At 43.3% G+C, this 14,331-nt stretch overlaps 2 protein-coding genes across 3 annotated transcripts in view; one reads left to right on the forward strand and one right to left on the reverse strand.

Annotated features, from left to right (window-relative positions):
* The window catches only part of LGALS8 (galectin 8), a 49,277-nt gene extending 40,566 nt beyond the window's left edge, over nt 1–8,711 (forward strand). Inside the window, exon 12 of the mRNA XM_084828201.1 lies at nt 8,631–8,711. The gene's annotated coding sequence lies outside the window, so the exon portion shown is untranslated. The remainder of the gene's footprint in view (nt 1–8,630) is intronic.
* HEATR1 (HEAT repeat containing 1) overlaps nt 1–14,331 on the reverse strand; it is a 60,083-nt gene that overhangs the window by 22,574 nt on the left and 23,178 nt on the right. For both annotated transcript variants that reach the window (XM_084828199.1, XM_084828197.1), the window contains exons 17-26: nt 13,770–13,970; nt 12,460–12,643; nt 12,088–12,236; nt 10,620–10,812; nt 8,535–8,707; nt 7,071–7,238; nt 6,430–6,672; nt 4,207–4,338; nt 2,550–2,656; nt 586–729 (exon numbers count right to left, since the gene is read on the reverse strand). In XM_084828199.1, coding sequence (XP_084684325.1) covers nt 586–729; nt 2,550–2,656; nt 4,207–4,338; nt 6,430–6,672; nt 7,071–7,238; nt 8,535–8,707; nt 10,620–10,812; nt 12,088–12,236; nt 12,460–12,643; nt 13,770–13,970 — 1,694 coding nt within the window. The remainder of the gene's footprint in view (nt 1–585; nt 730–2,549; nt 2,657–4,206; nt 4,339–6,429; nt 6,673–7,070; nt 7,239–8,534; nt 8,708–10,619; nt 10,813–12,087; nt 12,237–12,459; nt 12,644–13,769; nt 13,971–14,331) is intronic.

The following is a 14,331-nucleotide window of genomic DNA, read 5'->3' on the forward strand; positions in this document are numbered from 1 at the left end:
TTGCCTCCGGTACTGGAGGCAGCACATAGCCATCAGGACTAGTAGTCATGGATAGCCTTTTCCTCCAGGAATTTGTCCAACCCCCTTTTAAAGCCATCCAAACGGGTGGCCATCATGACATCCTGTGGTAGCGAATTCTGTAGTTTAACTATGCACTGTGTGAAGAAGTCCTTCCTTTTATCTGTCCTGAATCTCCCACCTAGGTATTGGCAGAAAGCGCTTTAAGCTAAAGTATGCTGACATCTGAGGTTATTTTGGCCCTGTCCCTTTTGCCCACCCCCGGAATGCAGCCCCCAAGAGCTTTCCCAAAATGGAATTTGGCCCTTGGGCTAAAAGAGGCCCTGCATACCTGATACAGAGTCTGGACTGAACCAAGCTGGTGTGGAGGTACAGAATATCTGACAGGATCCCTTTTATTTATCTGATCCAGTAAGAGAGGGAGGGCCTCCGGCCAAATTCTGGGATTTCTATCCCCGCATGGGTTGGCACGGAGGGATGTTTCAGTGCTACCAGGCACTCACATGTAAGAGCTTGGCTGAGCAATAAAGATGTTTGGAATCGCTCTCTAAAAGCAAGCATCATTACCTGGCCAGCAAGCTGAAAAGGGTAGGCAAAAGGCTCTGGGGCTGTTTGAGCTTCTTCTTGTGCTGTAGCAGTTCCAGGATAAGCATGACTCTCTGCCAGTTCACACTGCTTTCTTCTTGTACACACTCCTGATCCTGAGCTTTTCTGAAGAATAAAAAAGAGAGAGGAAGAAGAAATTAGTTCTATGTACAAAGGCCTATTCCACCCATTTTCAAAGGAAGTGTTTCTGTGAATAAAACAGAATGTAGACTAAAGTAATTATCAACAAAACACAGCTAAGACATACAAAAAGAACTTGTATTTATCAAGACTAGATGTATCATCAAGACCAGGTTAAATGCCTGCATCTATCTAACCAGCGACAGTAACTGCAGACCATTTGCAAAAGAGTTAATTGAACCCACTCCTTTTTATTTGCCATTTAATAGAATCAGTGGTGGGATTTAAACAGGATATTGTGGCCTGTGACATGTCTGCTCCGTTCCACCACAGAAGCTTTGTACCTTTCTTTGCCCTGGAAAACAGAGCAGACCCAGGGACCTGTGGAGGCAGGACAACAACTAACTCTAGGGAAGAAGCAGAAGGTTCTTCCTATCTAGCACCAGCCAAGTCTTTCTTCAAGAAAAGATGCTGCCTCTTAGTGGCAGCAGAGGAGAGCACTCCAGCGTTTGGACCATTAGATGACAATGAGTAGGAAGGAAGAGCCTCCCGCCCTTACACCCTTTCCAACAAGCCCTATTACCTTTTCTACAGATATTTTGAATAGGCACAAGTGTCACATATGTATAAAAGTATGAATAGACGGCAACTTCCCTAAAATACTTTAAAGATAAAGGTATATTTATTTGCCATATCGGCCCAGCCCTCCTCCAAGCAAGTCTGTAAGTCACTCTCCCATTTAACCATACAAGTAGTTTTCTTATTTACTCAGGTTCGCACATCATAGCTACCCAGTTGTGAACAAATGGAAGTGAGCGTGCGTGCTGCTTCCCAGCCTCCTGCTCATCTCAACAACCTAGGGTTCGTTAACTGTGAGTTGTTACAACATGCGAACTGAGTCTGAGGGCTGGTTCGCATGAACAAACAGCCCACCACGGTTTGAGCCACAGTGGGCTGTGGTTGCGTGGGGGCGGCCATTTTGAATATTCAAGCCATTACCGTGGCTTGTTGTGTTGTCCAAACCCAGCAGGAGTGGGTTCTGCGAGGTTTAAACAACCCTCACATAACCCATGGCTTGTTTTAGAGTTATGCAAGGTTTGTTGAACCCTTACACAACCCACCCCTGCCGGGTTTGGATGTCACAAGCTGTGCTTGTAGCTTGAATATTCAAAAGCCACCCGGCATGCGCCACAACCCACCATGGCTTAAATAAACAATAGTGGGCTGCAGTGATTGTGGCAACCAAGTCATAGTGTCTCCACCACCACTTGTACCACTTATACAATTATGAAATTCAGCACATACCTCAACTCAAGTATCCAAATCTAGTGAAACCTCTGCTTGTAAACACAGGGAACCAACTGAAGCTTAAAATGTATGAGTAGTTCAACAGTGGAATAGATTACCTTGGAGGGTGGAGGCCTCCCCTTCATTAGAGATTTTTAAGCAGAGCCTAAGTGGTCACCTACCAGGGATGCTTTAGTAGATTTCCTGCAGCAGCAGGGGCTGGGCTAGATGACCTCTGGGGTCTCCTCCAGCTCTATGATTCCATGTTTGGCATTGCCCAAGTGTTTTATTATCCTGTTATATAATTATGTGTTTATGAGGTTAGCGTCACCTGCTTTGATGTGGCTAATTGGACAGGAGAGGCAGGATACAGATCATGAAAATGAACAGCTGACGGATCAATGCAAGCAGAGACTCAGAAGTGCAGTATCTCCACCAGCCTTGGCTCAATATCTCCTAAGCTAATTCATGGCTATCCATACGGTGCATATGGCATTCACTTTTTCCACCCATTTTACCTCTGCTGCTGCATCTTCTGCCTTCTCGTTTGGTGAACAGTAGCCACATTCTTAGCTTTCGGTAGAGGTTCCAGTTCCACCCTAACCTGCTCAGCATCAACTGAAATCTAAACAATGTACAAGGAAGCAACAGTTGATTTAAAGGGACACAGCACATGTCAGTCACTCACCACACCTGACAATACCTATGGCACACCCAAGCCCAGTGTGCAGTGGACATGCGCAGCCCAGCAGTAGCATATGATCTGACCAACTCTTCATCAGCTGGCATGGCAATGTTACATCTGCATACATGTAGAGGAAAGAAAAGATTTCCTGGGCTGCAGACTGCCACTGCTGAGGCCATCAGAGTGAGAAGCAGCAGCAGTCAGACTCCCTCCATTGTGCCTGGACACAGCTGCAGTTGAGAGCCCCCGTCCCTCCAGCAGCCACCGCTGATGCCATCAGACAGGGAGGAAGCAGCACCCCTTCCATTGTGCTTGGATCCAGCTCCATGACCTGACGAATTACTACCTGATGAAATTTGCAACTAAGAATCCAGAGCCCGAGTTCGCGGGTTTCCTGTCTCCCTCCCAATCCCTTTTCCTTTTGTGTTCTGTCTTTTAAACTGTAAACCTTCAGGCAGGCGCTGTCTTATTTCTGATCATTGTAAGTCACTTTGGGAACCTTTTTGACTGAAGAGTGGAGTACAAAAAGTGCTATAAGTATATGAAAAATAATATATACACAATAAATAAATAACCTTGCGAAAGATTTCTAGAAGGCAACCTTTGACTCATAGATAGATAGATAGATAGATAGATAGATAGATAGATAGATGGGTACAGCAACTTTGTTGTCTATTGAAAACACAATTACATTTATTGCTTGAAAGGAACCAAATATTTGCCTATGCAATAGTTGGTGGGGGGAGGGGAAAGAAGCTGACCTTCTGGACCCCTTCTCTCCTCACCAGCCCCCAGAAAGTTTATTTATTATTACTAACATTTATATCCTGCCTTACATGCTAAAAAGCAAGTTGGGGAAAACTTGCTAAAAAGCCAACAAGCCACCCTGATCTTTGGGGATCAGGAGGCCCTGCTGGAGAGAGCAATGGCAGGGAGGGGGAAGGGTCTGAAGGGAAAGATTGTGGAAAATTGGGCAGAGACACTTCCTGAGGGTGAAGCAGAAGGTGGCCCTGTCCATTGCTCCATGAACTCCCCCTTCCCCCTCAGCAGCAGCCCACAATCCTTGAAGGAGTATTTTGGGGTGGCTCTGGGGAGTGGCCGGGAAGGGGGGGGCGCAACAAAGTCAACGTCCACCCACACCCTTCCACAGGTGGAAATCTGGATCCAACTCACTGTTTTTTGTTTTAAGAAAAAACTTCCTTTCAGTATTAGTTTTTACTGTAAGATCACACACACACACACACACACACACACACACACGTTTGTAACTATACTACCAATTTTCCAGAATACTGCAGTAATGGCTGTTCTGTGCTTTTATTCTCCCTTACTTAGTATTTGTGCTTTAGTTAGTTTCTATGGAGCACCACACTGACAGCAGTGCAATCTGTAAACATAACCATCCTATCACGATGGTATAATCAAATTCCACTTGGCAAGAGAAATGGTATTCTCATCGTTCTGAGAGATTAAGACCCGAGAGATCTTACCCCTTTAAACACACTGCTGATGGTCTGCGCACAATTTGGGTTTTTGCAATTTAGCAGTAAATCAAACAGAACTCCCAAAATCTTTTGCTGAACCTTCCCATCTGACAGTGCAGCAAAGAATGGTTTTGTAATCTAGAAAGGAAAAAAGAAAAGTGTATAATGTGTATAAGCACTTTTGTTTGCATTATTCCCACATCCTGAAAGAAAAGGTCAGTATTACTCCCATTTTACAGTTGGGGAACAGAGGCTGAGAAACAGTGTCTTGCCAATGACACCTCATGATCTCATGACCAAACTAAGATTTGAATCTGAGTTTCTCAGGTCCAGGTTTAACATGATCTCCACTTAGCTACAACGTTTAGAAATACGTGGTGTGTCTTGGTGTTCAGGATGTGGCAGACTGTTAATTAAAATCCACGCCTTAGGAAATCTATTGCTGCATTTTGGGTTTATAATTTTCACATAGTATTTACAGTTGAGTAAGTAACAGCTTTTGGATGTTACTTACTTAGGACACAATCCTATGGGATTGCAAGCCTGTTAGACGGAGGCCTTGGAGCTTGGAGCCTTCTGAAAATCTTACACCCTGCCTGGCTGTTGCCATCAGGGCGAGAGAAGGCTGGAGGCAATTTCTCCTCCTGTGCCTCCTCAACCCCTCCCCCCAGCTAGATGGTCCTCTGAATTTGTCTAGCTCACGTACTGGCAGAGGACGGGGGCAGGCAATGGAGAATCCATGATATTCTGCAGATCCTGGCCTCTCCTCTCCCCACCCACTGGAACACCCCCTTTTCGACCTCAACAATGCTGTCTTGAGGTCAGAAAGCAGCCATTACGGTTCTTTCTGTAGCAGCTGTGAAGGGGCTGGGGGAAGGATTCAGTGCTGGATTCCCCCTCCTGAGGTCTACAGCCTTGGGAGGGGGAATCTGAAATATCCTATAGTTCCTTGGATGCTCTCCCAGAGACCATTGGATTTCTCTGTGAAGTAATTAAAAATATTTATTGGTCACCCTTTAAGGGTGGATCCTCTCAAGGCGGTGTAGAAGATTAAAAAACGATATGAAACAAATACAATTTAAAAATCAGTAAATAACCTATTCAATAAAAACAGGAATTACAATACAACCAGCAGCCCAAGAACCAAAGAAAGGCCAACAAAAACAGGTGGATCTTCAGAGGTTCCCTGAAGACTTACAAAGAAGGGCTGTAATAAACCTCGGGTGGAAGATGACTTCAGAGGTGTGGGGCCACTGCTGAAAAGGACCTCTGCCTTGTACTCACAGCCTACCTGCCCTTGGCAGCAGGCAAGTGAGAAGGGTCTTTGCTGATGACCTCAGAGTTTGAGCAGGCTGGTATAGAAGAATGTGTTCCTTCAAGTAACTTGTGCCTAAACCAAGTTACATATCTTTTTCTTATTCAGAGAAGATAAACAGACCACAAACAAAGGCATCCTCTTCACTAAGAATCACCTAGTGTCTCCAAAATGCATGGGCAATTCCAGTCACTGGAAATTCTTACACCAGACTTACACGCAGTTCTTACACCAGACTGGAACTATGCAAGGCAGACCACAAAAAAACCAAAACCCACTGTGGAATCTATTCACACTGAAGCTGCAATCATATACACACTTACCTGGGAGCAAGTTCTACTGAATTCAGTGGGTCTTAGAAATAAGACATTTATAGAGTAGACATTTATAGAGTTGCACTATGACTTGATAGTCTAACCAGCACAACTGCAAACAAGGTCCTTTTTATAGGCTAATAGCCAAGTTTATCTAGAACACAGAACTCCTCATGTATCTGATATACTATAAGAACATAAAACGGGTCATTCTGAATCAGACCAAAGGTCTGTCCAGTCTCGTGTCCAACCATCTCGTGTCTAACAGCAGCCAGGCAGGTGCTGCTGGGAAGCCCAGAGACAGAGTGTGACGAAAACAGCACTCCGGTTGGGGCTGCACTGCATATGCACTGGAGTTTGGCCAACTGTTTACTGTGAAGACATTGTTACTATGGTAAAGCACTATTTTTATCATTATTCATAACATAAATAAATGGAAATGAAAGGAGGGACAGAAACATGATCAGCAGTACTTTGTTCTGAAAGTTTGGAGGACCTTTTATGGACAAATGGGAGATGAACCTTCCCATTTTTAAAGGCTCCATGTCTTAACACCCACGGTGAATTATTATAGTGAAAGTCTCTTTTTCTCAATCTCACCTGTCCAAGAGCTCTAATCTGGAAAGTACAAAGTCCTTTGTAGACTTCCTGTGAGGCGTGCAAAGCTTTGATGAACACATCTAGACACTGTTGATCTGTGCAAAGGAGCACTGCCGAGTGCTCATTAAACTTCCCAAGAGAGAGATGCAAAAGAAGAGCTTCATCTTTTAACATCTCCTCTGGTCTCTTAAGAGCTTTCTCCAATAATCGATCTAGGGTGGGCAGCAGGTGAGAAAGCACCTCCTGAAAGTAGAAACATCCGTAAGAGAGAGCGGATTCCAAGATCAACTAACTACAGCTTTAACAAACTTCCAGAAATGTGACATATTTCAAGTTGAAGTCCAAAACACCTGGAGAGCACCAGCTTGGGAAGTCTGTCTTAACTGATACTGTGGAACAAAATAATCTCAGGCGCAATTTACTACGCAAAAAAAGAAAAAAGCATTTGGATATGCCACCATGTTTTAATTTAATTTATCATATTTCTATACTGCCCCATAGCTGAAGATCTCTGGGTGGTTCACAAAAATATAAACCATTAAAATACATTACATGATGTAAAATACATGATGGGGGTTGGACTCGATGGCCTTGTAGGCCCCTTCCAACCCTACTATTTTATGATTCTATGATTCACACACCTTGCCATTGACTTCGTGAAGAATTTTCATCATGTTTCTTGCAATGTATGATGGACATTTGGTGGCCTGTATGCATTCCAGTAACACTCCAAGCACTTCTGACAACTTCTGCTGCTGGGTCTTTTGCTTACGTTGAGTATGCAGTTCCGTAAACAAATGACCAAGACTCTATATTATAAAAACAAACAAACAGGAGGGAGGAAGCATCAATGAGCTATTCAACATGTCTATTTATGAAATATGGAAGCATTTTATTTATTACTGAAAGACAAAGGTACTAAAACTGAACTGCAGTGGTGTATAATTATGAAAAACAGAACTGCTACGAAATGGGAGATGAGGTACAAGAGTTTTTAACAAAAGGATGAACATTTCCTACTATCCAAGGGATGGGTGCCCCTGTGCCCCACCAATGTTTCTGTATTTTGCCCTTTTTCTGTACTAACGCTTTCTACTTATGTTTCACCCCAAAAGTACAAGCCTTAATTTAACCCTGTTGCTCAGGACATCTAAGTCCACACTGAATCACATGGGAGCTGCTTCGCCATGTAGCACTCCCATGCAGCTGCAGTATAGGTGTGAAAAATGGCAACCATATGGACAGGACAGATCACGTGGGTTCTTCCCACCCAATTAGCACCCTCCTGGCAGAAGGAAGGGAAAGGAAGGAGGGAGGGAATTGGGAGGGAAAGTCTTATTTCCTTGCAACATTCACACAAATACCTCAGCTGCACCACATGAGGCTGGCTCCAGTGACGCCTTATGCACTTGGTCTATGAGGTGAGGGAAGCCCAGCAAGGTTCAGTGTCAATGGAAGCCTTCTTTCTTCAATTTGGCCTGCAGGCAAAGGAAAGCCTTGGCCTAAAGCCAAGCAGCAGGCCAGACACTTTATAACAGGGGTGCACATCCCCATTTCATGGGCCTGATCTGGTCTTCTGGGCTCACTAATCTGGCATGCAGAGCCTCCTAGAGTTCCTCCTCCAGAGAGCAGCCTGGCTTGGCCTCTAAGCCCCACCCCTGGAGGAATCCTCTGTAGGAAATCCCCACTCTTGCTTTCACTGGGGAAAGTTGTTCTATAACCCCCTCTGCCACCCACATCCCCACTGCAAATCCGCCGCTGCCTGCATCCTCACCATGATCTCCCATCAAAGACCACAGGGCATTCCCCTGCATGCTGCTCTTCCTCCCACCGTTATCTCCAGATTGGAGACAACAGCAAGGGTGTGGGTGGCGGAAGGCGGTAGCATAGTCTACAACCTTACCCACCGGAAGCAAGAAAAAGACAGACTCTAGAGAGGAAGTGGAGGTGTCTCCAAGTCCAGCCCCTGGCCAAGGCTTTCTTCAAAGCATCTGCCTCTTAAGGGATGTCAAGGAGAGCACCCAGTGCCTGAACCACTGGGAGGAAGAAGTACAGAGAACCTCAGATTCAAAGCAGGCACCACAATATTTTTCTCCAAGGGTTACCTGGATAACATAAGTTTGGTCAGACATTATCTCCTCGGCTTTCTGAACTACATTATGTAGAACAGGATGAAATGCAGATTCTTTTATTCCACTTAGGGAATGAAGGCAGTTAAGAGCAGCTCTTCGGACTTCGCTCACAGGACTTCCCAAGTTGATCAGCAAAGGAATAATCACTGGAAGGCAACAAGTAGGAAGAAACAGGATTTTATCTTGTTGTTTTAAAAAGCAGTTATTAACAACTGTTGTAAACTACAGGGATGCCTTAAAAAGTAAAAGCACTTTCTATCCCAGTTAGAATCCCATCTGTCTAGCAGGTTTGATAAAATAGCTAAGGGTGCAATCTTAGGCATGTTTAGACAACCTTCAGCATGCCCCAACCAGCATGGAGTGCTAGGAGTTGTAGGACTTTTTTCGGTCTAAACAAGCCTAGGATTGCACCCTAAGTGTTGTGTTTCAGAGACTTGTCATCTTTATGTCATGTCAAAACTACTGAAAATCCTGCTGAAGGACAGGATATAAATAACCCAAATAAATATATAATACTGGAGTGGTTCCCTTGGTTCAGGATTTGGCACTCTGCACACTTCCTCAAGGAAATGAAGTACAAAAACTGATTTTGCCTAAGGACCCTCCAGCTTTCTTCCAGCTCTGGCTGCTTTCCACTTCCTTTCCTATATCTACCTTCTACGTTCCCTCTGTTTGCCTGTGCTGTGCCTGTCCTCCTAAATTGCCCACCTAGCAGGGATGAGTGTAGTCTAGCTACACTTAATTCACAGTCAAGAGGTTTCCACAAATCTTGGCTTTTGGATGTTAGAGGCTTATATAATGCTTTCAGTGAATTTAGGAGTTTAGAAACCTATACATTCTATCATTTTTTAACAAATTGGTGCAAAACCAAAGGACAGCCCTGTCAGCTGCTATAAAAATGGTGTGTGCAAGAAGACGGCACCCACTATTGACTTGACAGCACCCTGCCAGAAATTTACTGTCTGAGGGTGTATAGAAATGTGCACACTCATTTATATATCTAGTACAAAATATATTAGTGATTGTAATGAGGTTGATTTTAAGCTTTATTATTATATATTATAAAATTTATTAGTGATTTGTTATTATTATTATTATTTATCCTCCTAAATTTTCTTTCTTTTTTACTATTATTACTATTATTGGTTAGTAAGATTTCTGGCTGGTTAAATTGTTAAGTTTTACTATTATATGTTAGTTGAAGGGCAATATATGGTTACTGGAAATAAATTATAGGTCTGCTTCATTGTTATAAGACTGATGATATGATATTGAAATGTAAGGTTGATTACTTATGCTGTATTGAATTGTAATATTGCCAATGTTATAGGTATAATTTTTAAGTAGAATGGGATTTGAAGTTTCTGTGTAATGGAGTTTAAATTTAATCCTTTTACATAACTTATTATATTTTTTCATTTTTTTTCCTTCCTTCTCTTTCTTCTTTTTTTATTTTTCTCTTTTGTTATTACTGTGTCCTCTTAAGAATACTATACTGTTGGGAAATTGTAGTTACTGATTAGGTTGCTGGTACTTTTTATTTCATTTATAAAGATAAAAAATATAATAAAAACTATTTTTTTAAAAAAAAGAAGTCCTACCTACTTGGGCTGTCTACCTTTAATTCTGCCAGTCCTTATAAGGGCACAAAAAAGTTAAGGCATATTTTATAGCCAACATCAAACTGTACAATAATTTATCCTGATCACAGAATTGGGGAGGCCAGCTTACAGGACCCATGCTTTCCTTTCCTCCAGAATTGTTTTTTTTATACAGAACCAAAAAGACTGTTTTCTGCCCTAAAAATGCCTATCCTGATTTCACGTAGAGCAAAATTACCAAAAAGTACAGCTACTAAAATTAAGCCTCCCCTTAAAAGGTGCAGCAGACTTATCATGCAGGTGTAAGCCAGCTCAGGAGGCTAGATACCCTGAAAGGCAGCCAGAAATCTCTAAGATAATAAACAGTCATTTCCCCGTAACTCATCTGAGAAGGCCACTGATGCCACGAAGGTTAGAAGTGATCATGAAAAATGTCACAAGCATCACTGCACCATACCTGGAGAAGCTGCTGATGCGAGTCGCTTTTTCTTCTGCACAGCTTGCGATGCAAGCATTGCAGAGCCCATATACAAAGCTCGAGTCTGTAGCACGGCATCCATTGCAAAGTTCAACTGATTGGAGATGTTGTAATTGTAAGTCCACAAGATGGAGAGAAATCTGAATTGATTCTCTGGCTCTTTCAAATGTACCTTCAGATTAAAAAAGAAAAGTGTAGTCTTTAATGTATATCTCTTTCTGTTGGTCTGTGCGTGGGTGTCAGCTGCCTTTTGCTTTCCTCTGGGTTTGAAAAGACAAAACACCTGCATTTGATTTAATTGGGAGTGCTAACTTACAGCAAAACTTCAACGAACTGAACATTTAAAAATAATTAAATACACGTCATTAATTTCCAAAATACAAACAAAAAATGCACTGAATTTAAATCTAGTTATTGACAGAGAGTAGGGGACAATTAGTAGTAAATGATATAGCACTAGCGTAAACTACCTCCAGCATGTCAATAGCGCCAGCCAACACTGCTGGCATTGCTCTAGAGGTAGTTCACACTAGCGAAACGTAATTTATGTTGCTGGCTGCACCCCATTGGACATTGCCCTTAACATTTCTGCCCCTTCACTTTGCAGACAAAAATATAGGTGAAATCCATTGGCTGCTTGGAGGTTTTCTTTATGGTTCTTCATAAGAAATTAAATTTAGGGTGCAATCCAATTGATTGCACCCTCGTTGCTCGGAAGGCTTCCAAGATTCTTTTGCCCTGGTGGACTGAAGCCTGCAGGGAAGAAAGAGCAGCGGAGATGATCATTGCCTCCCTGCTCTCCATTCTTTGCTTTTTTGCTAGATGGGCTTTTCAGCCCATCAAGTGAGGGCACTTTGGAGGGGGAGGGAAGGAGGCTGGAGGAAGCTCAGGATAAATTGTATCCTGTCCTCTCTGCTCCTCTCCCCTCCCATTGGAATGTCCCCTTTCTGACCTCGGAAAAGCAGCCGGGGCAGTTCTCTCCATGCTGGCTGCAAGGGGGCAGGGAAGGAGGGTCAGATCTCCGACTCCCCCTTCTGATGTCGGAGTGCTCTCACTGAACTCAGAGAGGGGACTCCAAACTATCCTATGGTCCCTGCAATGCTCGCCCAGGGAGCTTAGGATTGGTCTCTTAGCCTCCTTTCCATAATCTGAGGAAGTGCTTTGACAAATATTCTTGCATATTCCTTGGTTTGCACAGGAAATAAAATCATGCTATATTTTATAAATATCAGATTTTTAATAATTTTGCCTTTGCCTTTAGCTAACTGAAGTTGGTACGTCAATTTTTCTACCATGGATATTTGAAAAACAATGTACATTTTAAATAAATATACTCTACAGATTACTATTTTAAAATGTCTGAATCAGAATAGTAGTCAAACATGCTCTCTTTTAAGGTGTGTGTGTGCGTGTGTGTGTGTGTATGTTTAAATATGAAAAAGAATACCTCAAAGAGAAGTCGCATCATTGCACGAAAATGATCAGCACAGACTCCCTCACTTGCTCCACGGACTAGAATGTCAAAGAGCCGCAACAGCAGCTGTAAATAGTCTTTGCTCTTTTCACTTAAAGCTTCAGGATTCCACCACACCTCGTCTGTATGAATGTACAGAAGCACCAATTAGTGGCTACACCAAAAGTATATTCAGAAACAACAACAAAAAATTATCTCTGCAGGCCACAAATGTAGGAATGATGTCCACTTCCAGGATCAAGACTCCTGGAATCTTTAGAAAACAAAAGTGTCGCACTGCAATTAGCAAAGCACTTGCAAGATGAACATTTTAGTTCATAGTTTCTCTTGCAACTGAAGACTTACCTTTCACAAAGGACGCTGGAGGCAACAGGCCTTTAATAAAGCTTCTCAACAAAATGATGAGCAAGACAGAATCTTCTAAATCACTGGCCTCCCTAGCATTTAGCTTTTGTATATATGCTGCTAAAACCTCCAGGAACAGCTCACTGCCAGACGTGAATTCAATGGAGAATTTGCGGAGGAATTCCTGAAAATGAAAACAGAGCTCTTTACATGTAGCAATTCTCCCTCTTCCTCCATTTATTTAGGAAAAAAAGCAATGCATACCATCCATTCACAACATCTGTGTTCAAGTTCAAAAGCCCCAAAATGATGTTCTTTAAAATAAATCTGACAATGCTCTCCCGCCATCCCCCCCAATGTAATATTGCATACTTGGGGATGATAATTTTTGGTGAAGGAGGAGGTGGGCTTAGGTACCGATCCTGGAGCGACTGCATCTCCAAGAAAAGCCAAAAGGTTCCTGGGGTCTCGACTCTCCACCCATCTCTGCCTTTGATCCCTGCCTTTTCTGGCCTTATGTAAAGCACAGACTGTAGGGACCTCACCAGCCCTGCTCTTTTCCTTATCCCTCCCTTGCTCCCCATTCTTGCCATTTTCACTACATGCTTCTCTCCCTGTCTTTGCACCATCTGTCTTTTAGGAACTGACCTGAGCTTGCCCCTCTGACCTGCAACTTCACCTTGCCTCTTTGGTAGAGCTTGCCAAAATGTAGACCTTCCTTCTCACTTTCCTAAGATGCCCCCGGCCCTACAGCACCCCTTCTAAAATGTGGTTACTTAAATCAGGGATGCAGAACCTCAGGCCTGGAGGCCAAATAGGGGTTCCCCTGGCCCATCCCTTTCCCACCCCCGACACCTATTGTTTGATGGGTTTTGTTCCAGTTTTCCCCATTCTAAAATGTTCAAATGCTTCCCCTAGGGCTTAGCTACTGACAGTAAGAGCTTTAGGCTAAAATATGCTGGGGTTTGTTTGTTTTCTAGCCACGCCCCTCCCACCCCTGAAATGTGGCCCCTGAGAGCTTCTTCAAAATGGAATTTGGCCCGTGGGCTGAAAGAGATTCTGCACCCTTGGCTTAAATACAGCATTAAGCAATATAATTGGAACCAGTATAGGTGTGTTAGTCTACAGCTGCACAGGAAAGCAGAAAAAGCTTGACACAAGCTGTAGCTGTTCAAGCACATCCTGACTGAAGAAGCTTGCCATGCAATCGTTTTTAGAAATGCTGGTAAAGGGAACAAAATCATGTCCTCTCTCTTTCCCTGCCCCGTTCTTTTCTCCTTTCTTCCCATGTTACAAAAATCTGTCCTCACCTCTGTGGGATAGCTCTCTTCAAATTTTCGCATTCTTCTACTCAAAAGGTGGAAGGCCTTCAAAGCCAGGGGCAAATGGAGCTCTTCCACTTGGGAACTATGGCAGCAGGCCTGGACAACAGCAGAGCTTATCACGTGAGCTGTTACCTTCTGTTTCACAGTATGAGACTCTTTCTCAGCAGTACTGATGAGACCTTCCACCTTGAAAAGAAATCACAACATTGTACAACAATTTTATTTTCTTCTATGTTTCTGAGAAATTGCCTGTTGTGAAAAGAGCTTGGCCAATAGCTGTTGTGATCTCTAAGTGTTCCTGCTTTTCCATATATATTTTTATCAATACAGGCACAATTCAAAGTGCTGGTCATGACCTATAAAGCCCCATACGGCTTGGGTCCAGGTGATCTGAAAGACCGTATTCTATGAGTCTGCTTGTGGCCTGAGATCTTCAGGGGAGGCCCTTCTCGCGATCCCAGTACTATCACAGGCTTGCCTGGTGGGAAAGCGGGAGAAGACCTTCTCAGTGGCTGCCCCAAGGCTTTGGAATTCCCTTCCCAGGGAG

This window comes from Heloderma suspectum, chromosome 1 (genome assembly GCF_057233095.1).
Source record: "Heloderma suspectum isolate Gila_16-S chromosome 1, 16-S_ref, whole genome shotgun sequence".
Taxonomy (NCBI): Eukaryota; Metazoa; Chordata; class Lepidosauria; order Squamata; family Helodermatidae; genus Heloderma; species Heloderma suspectum.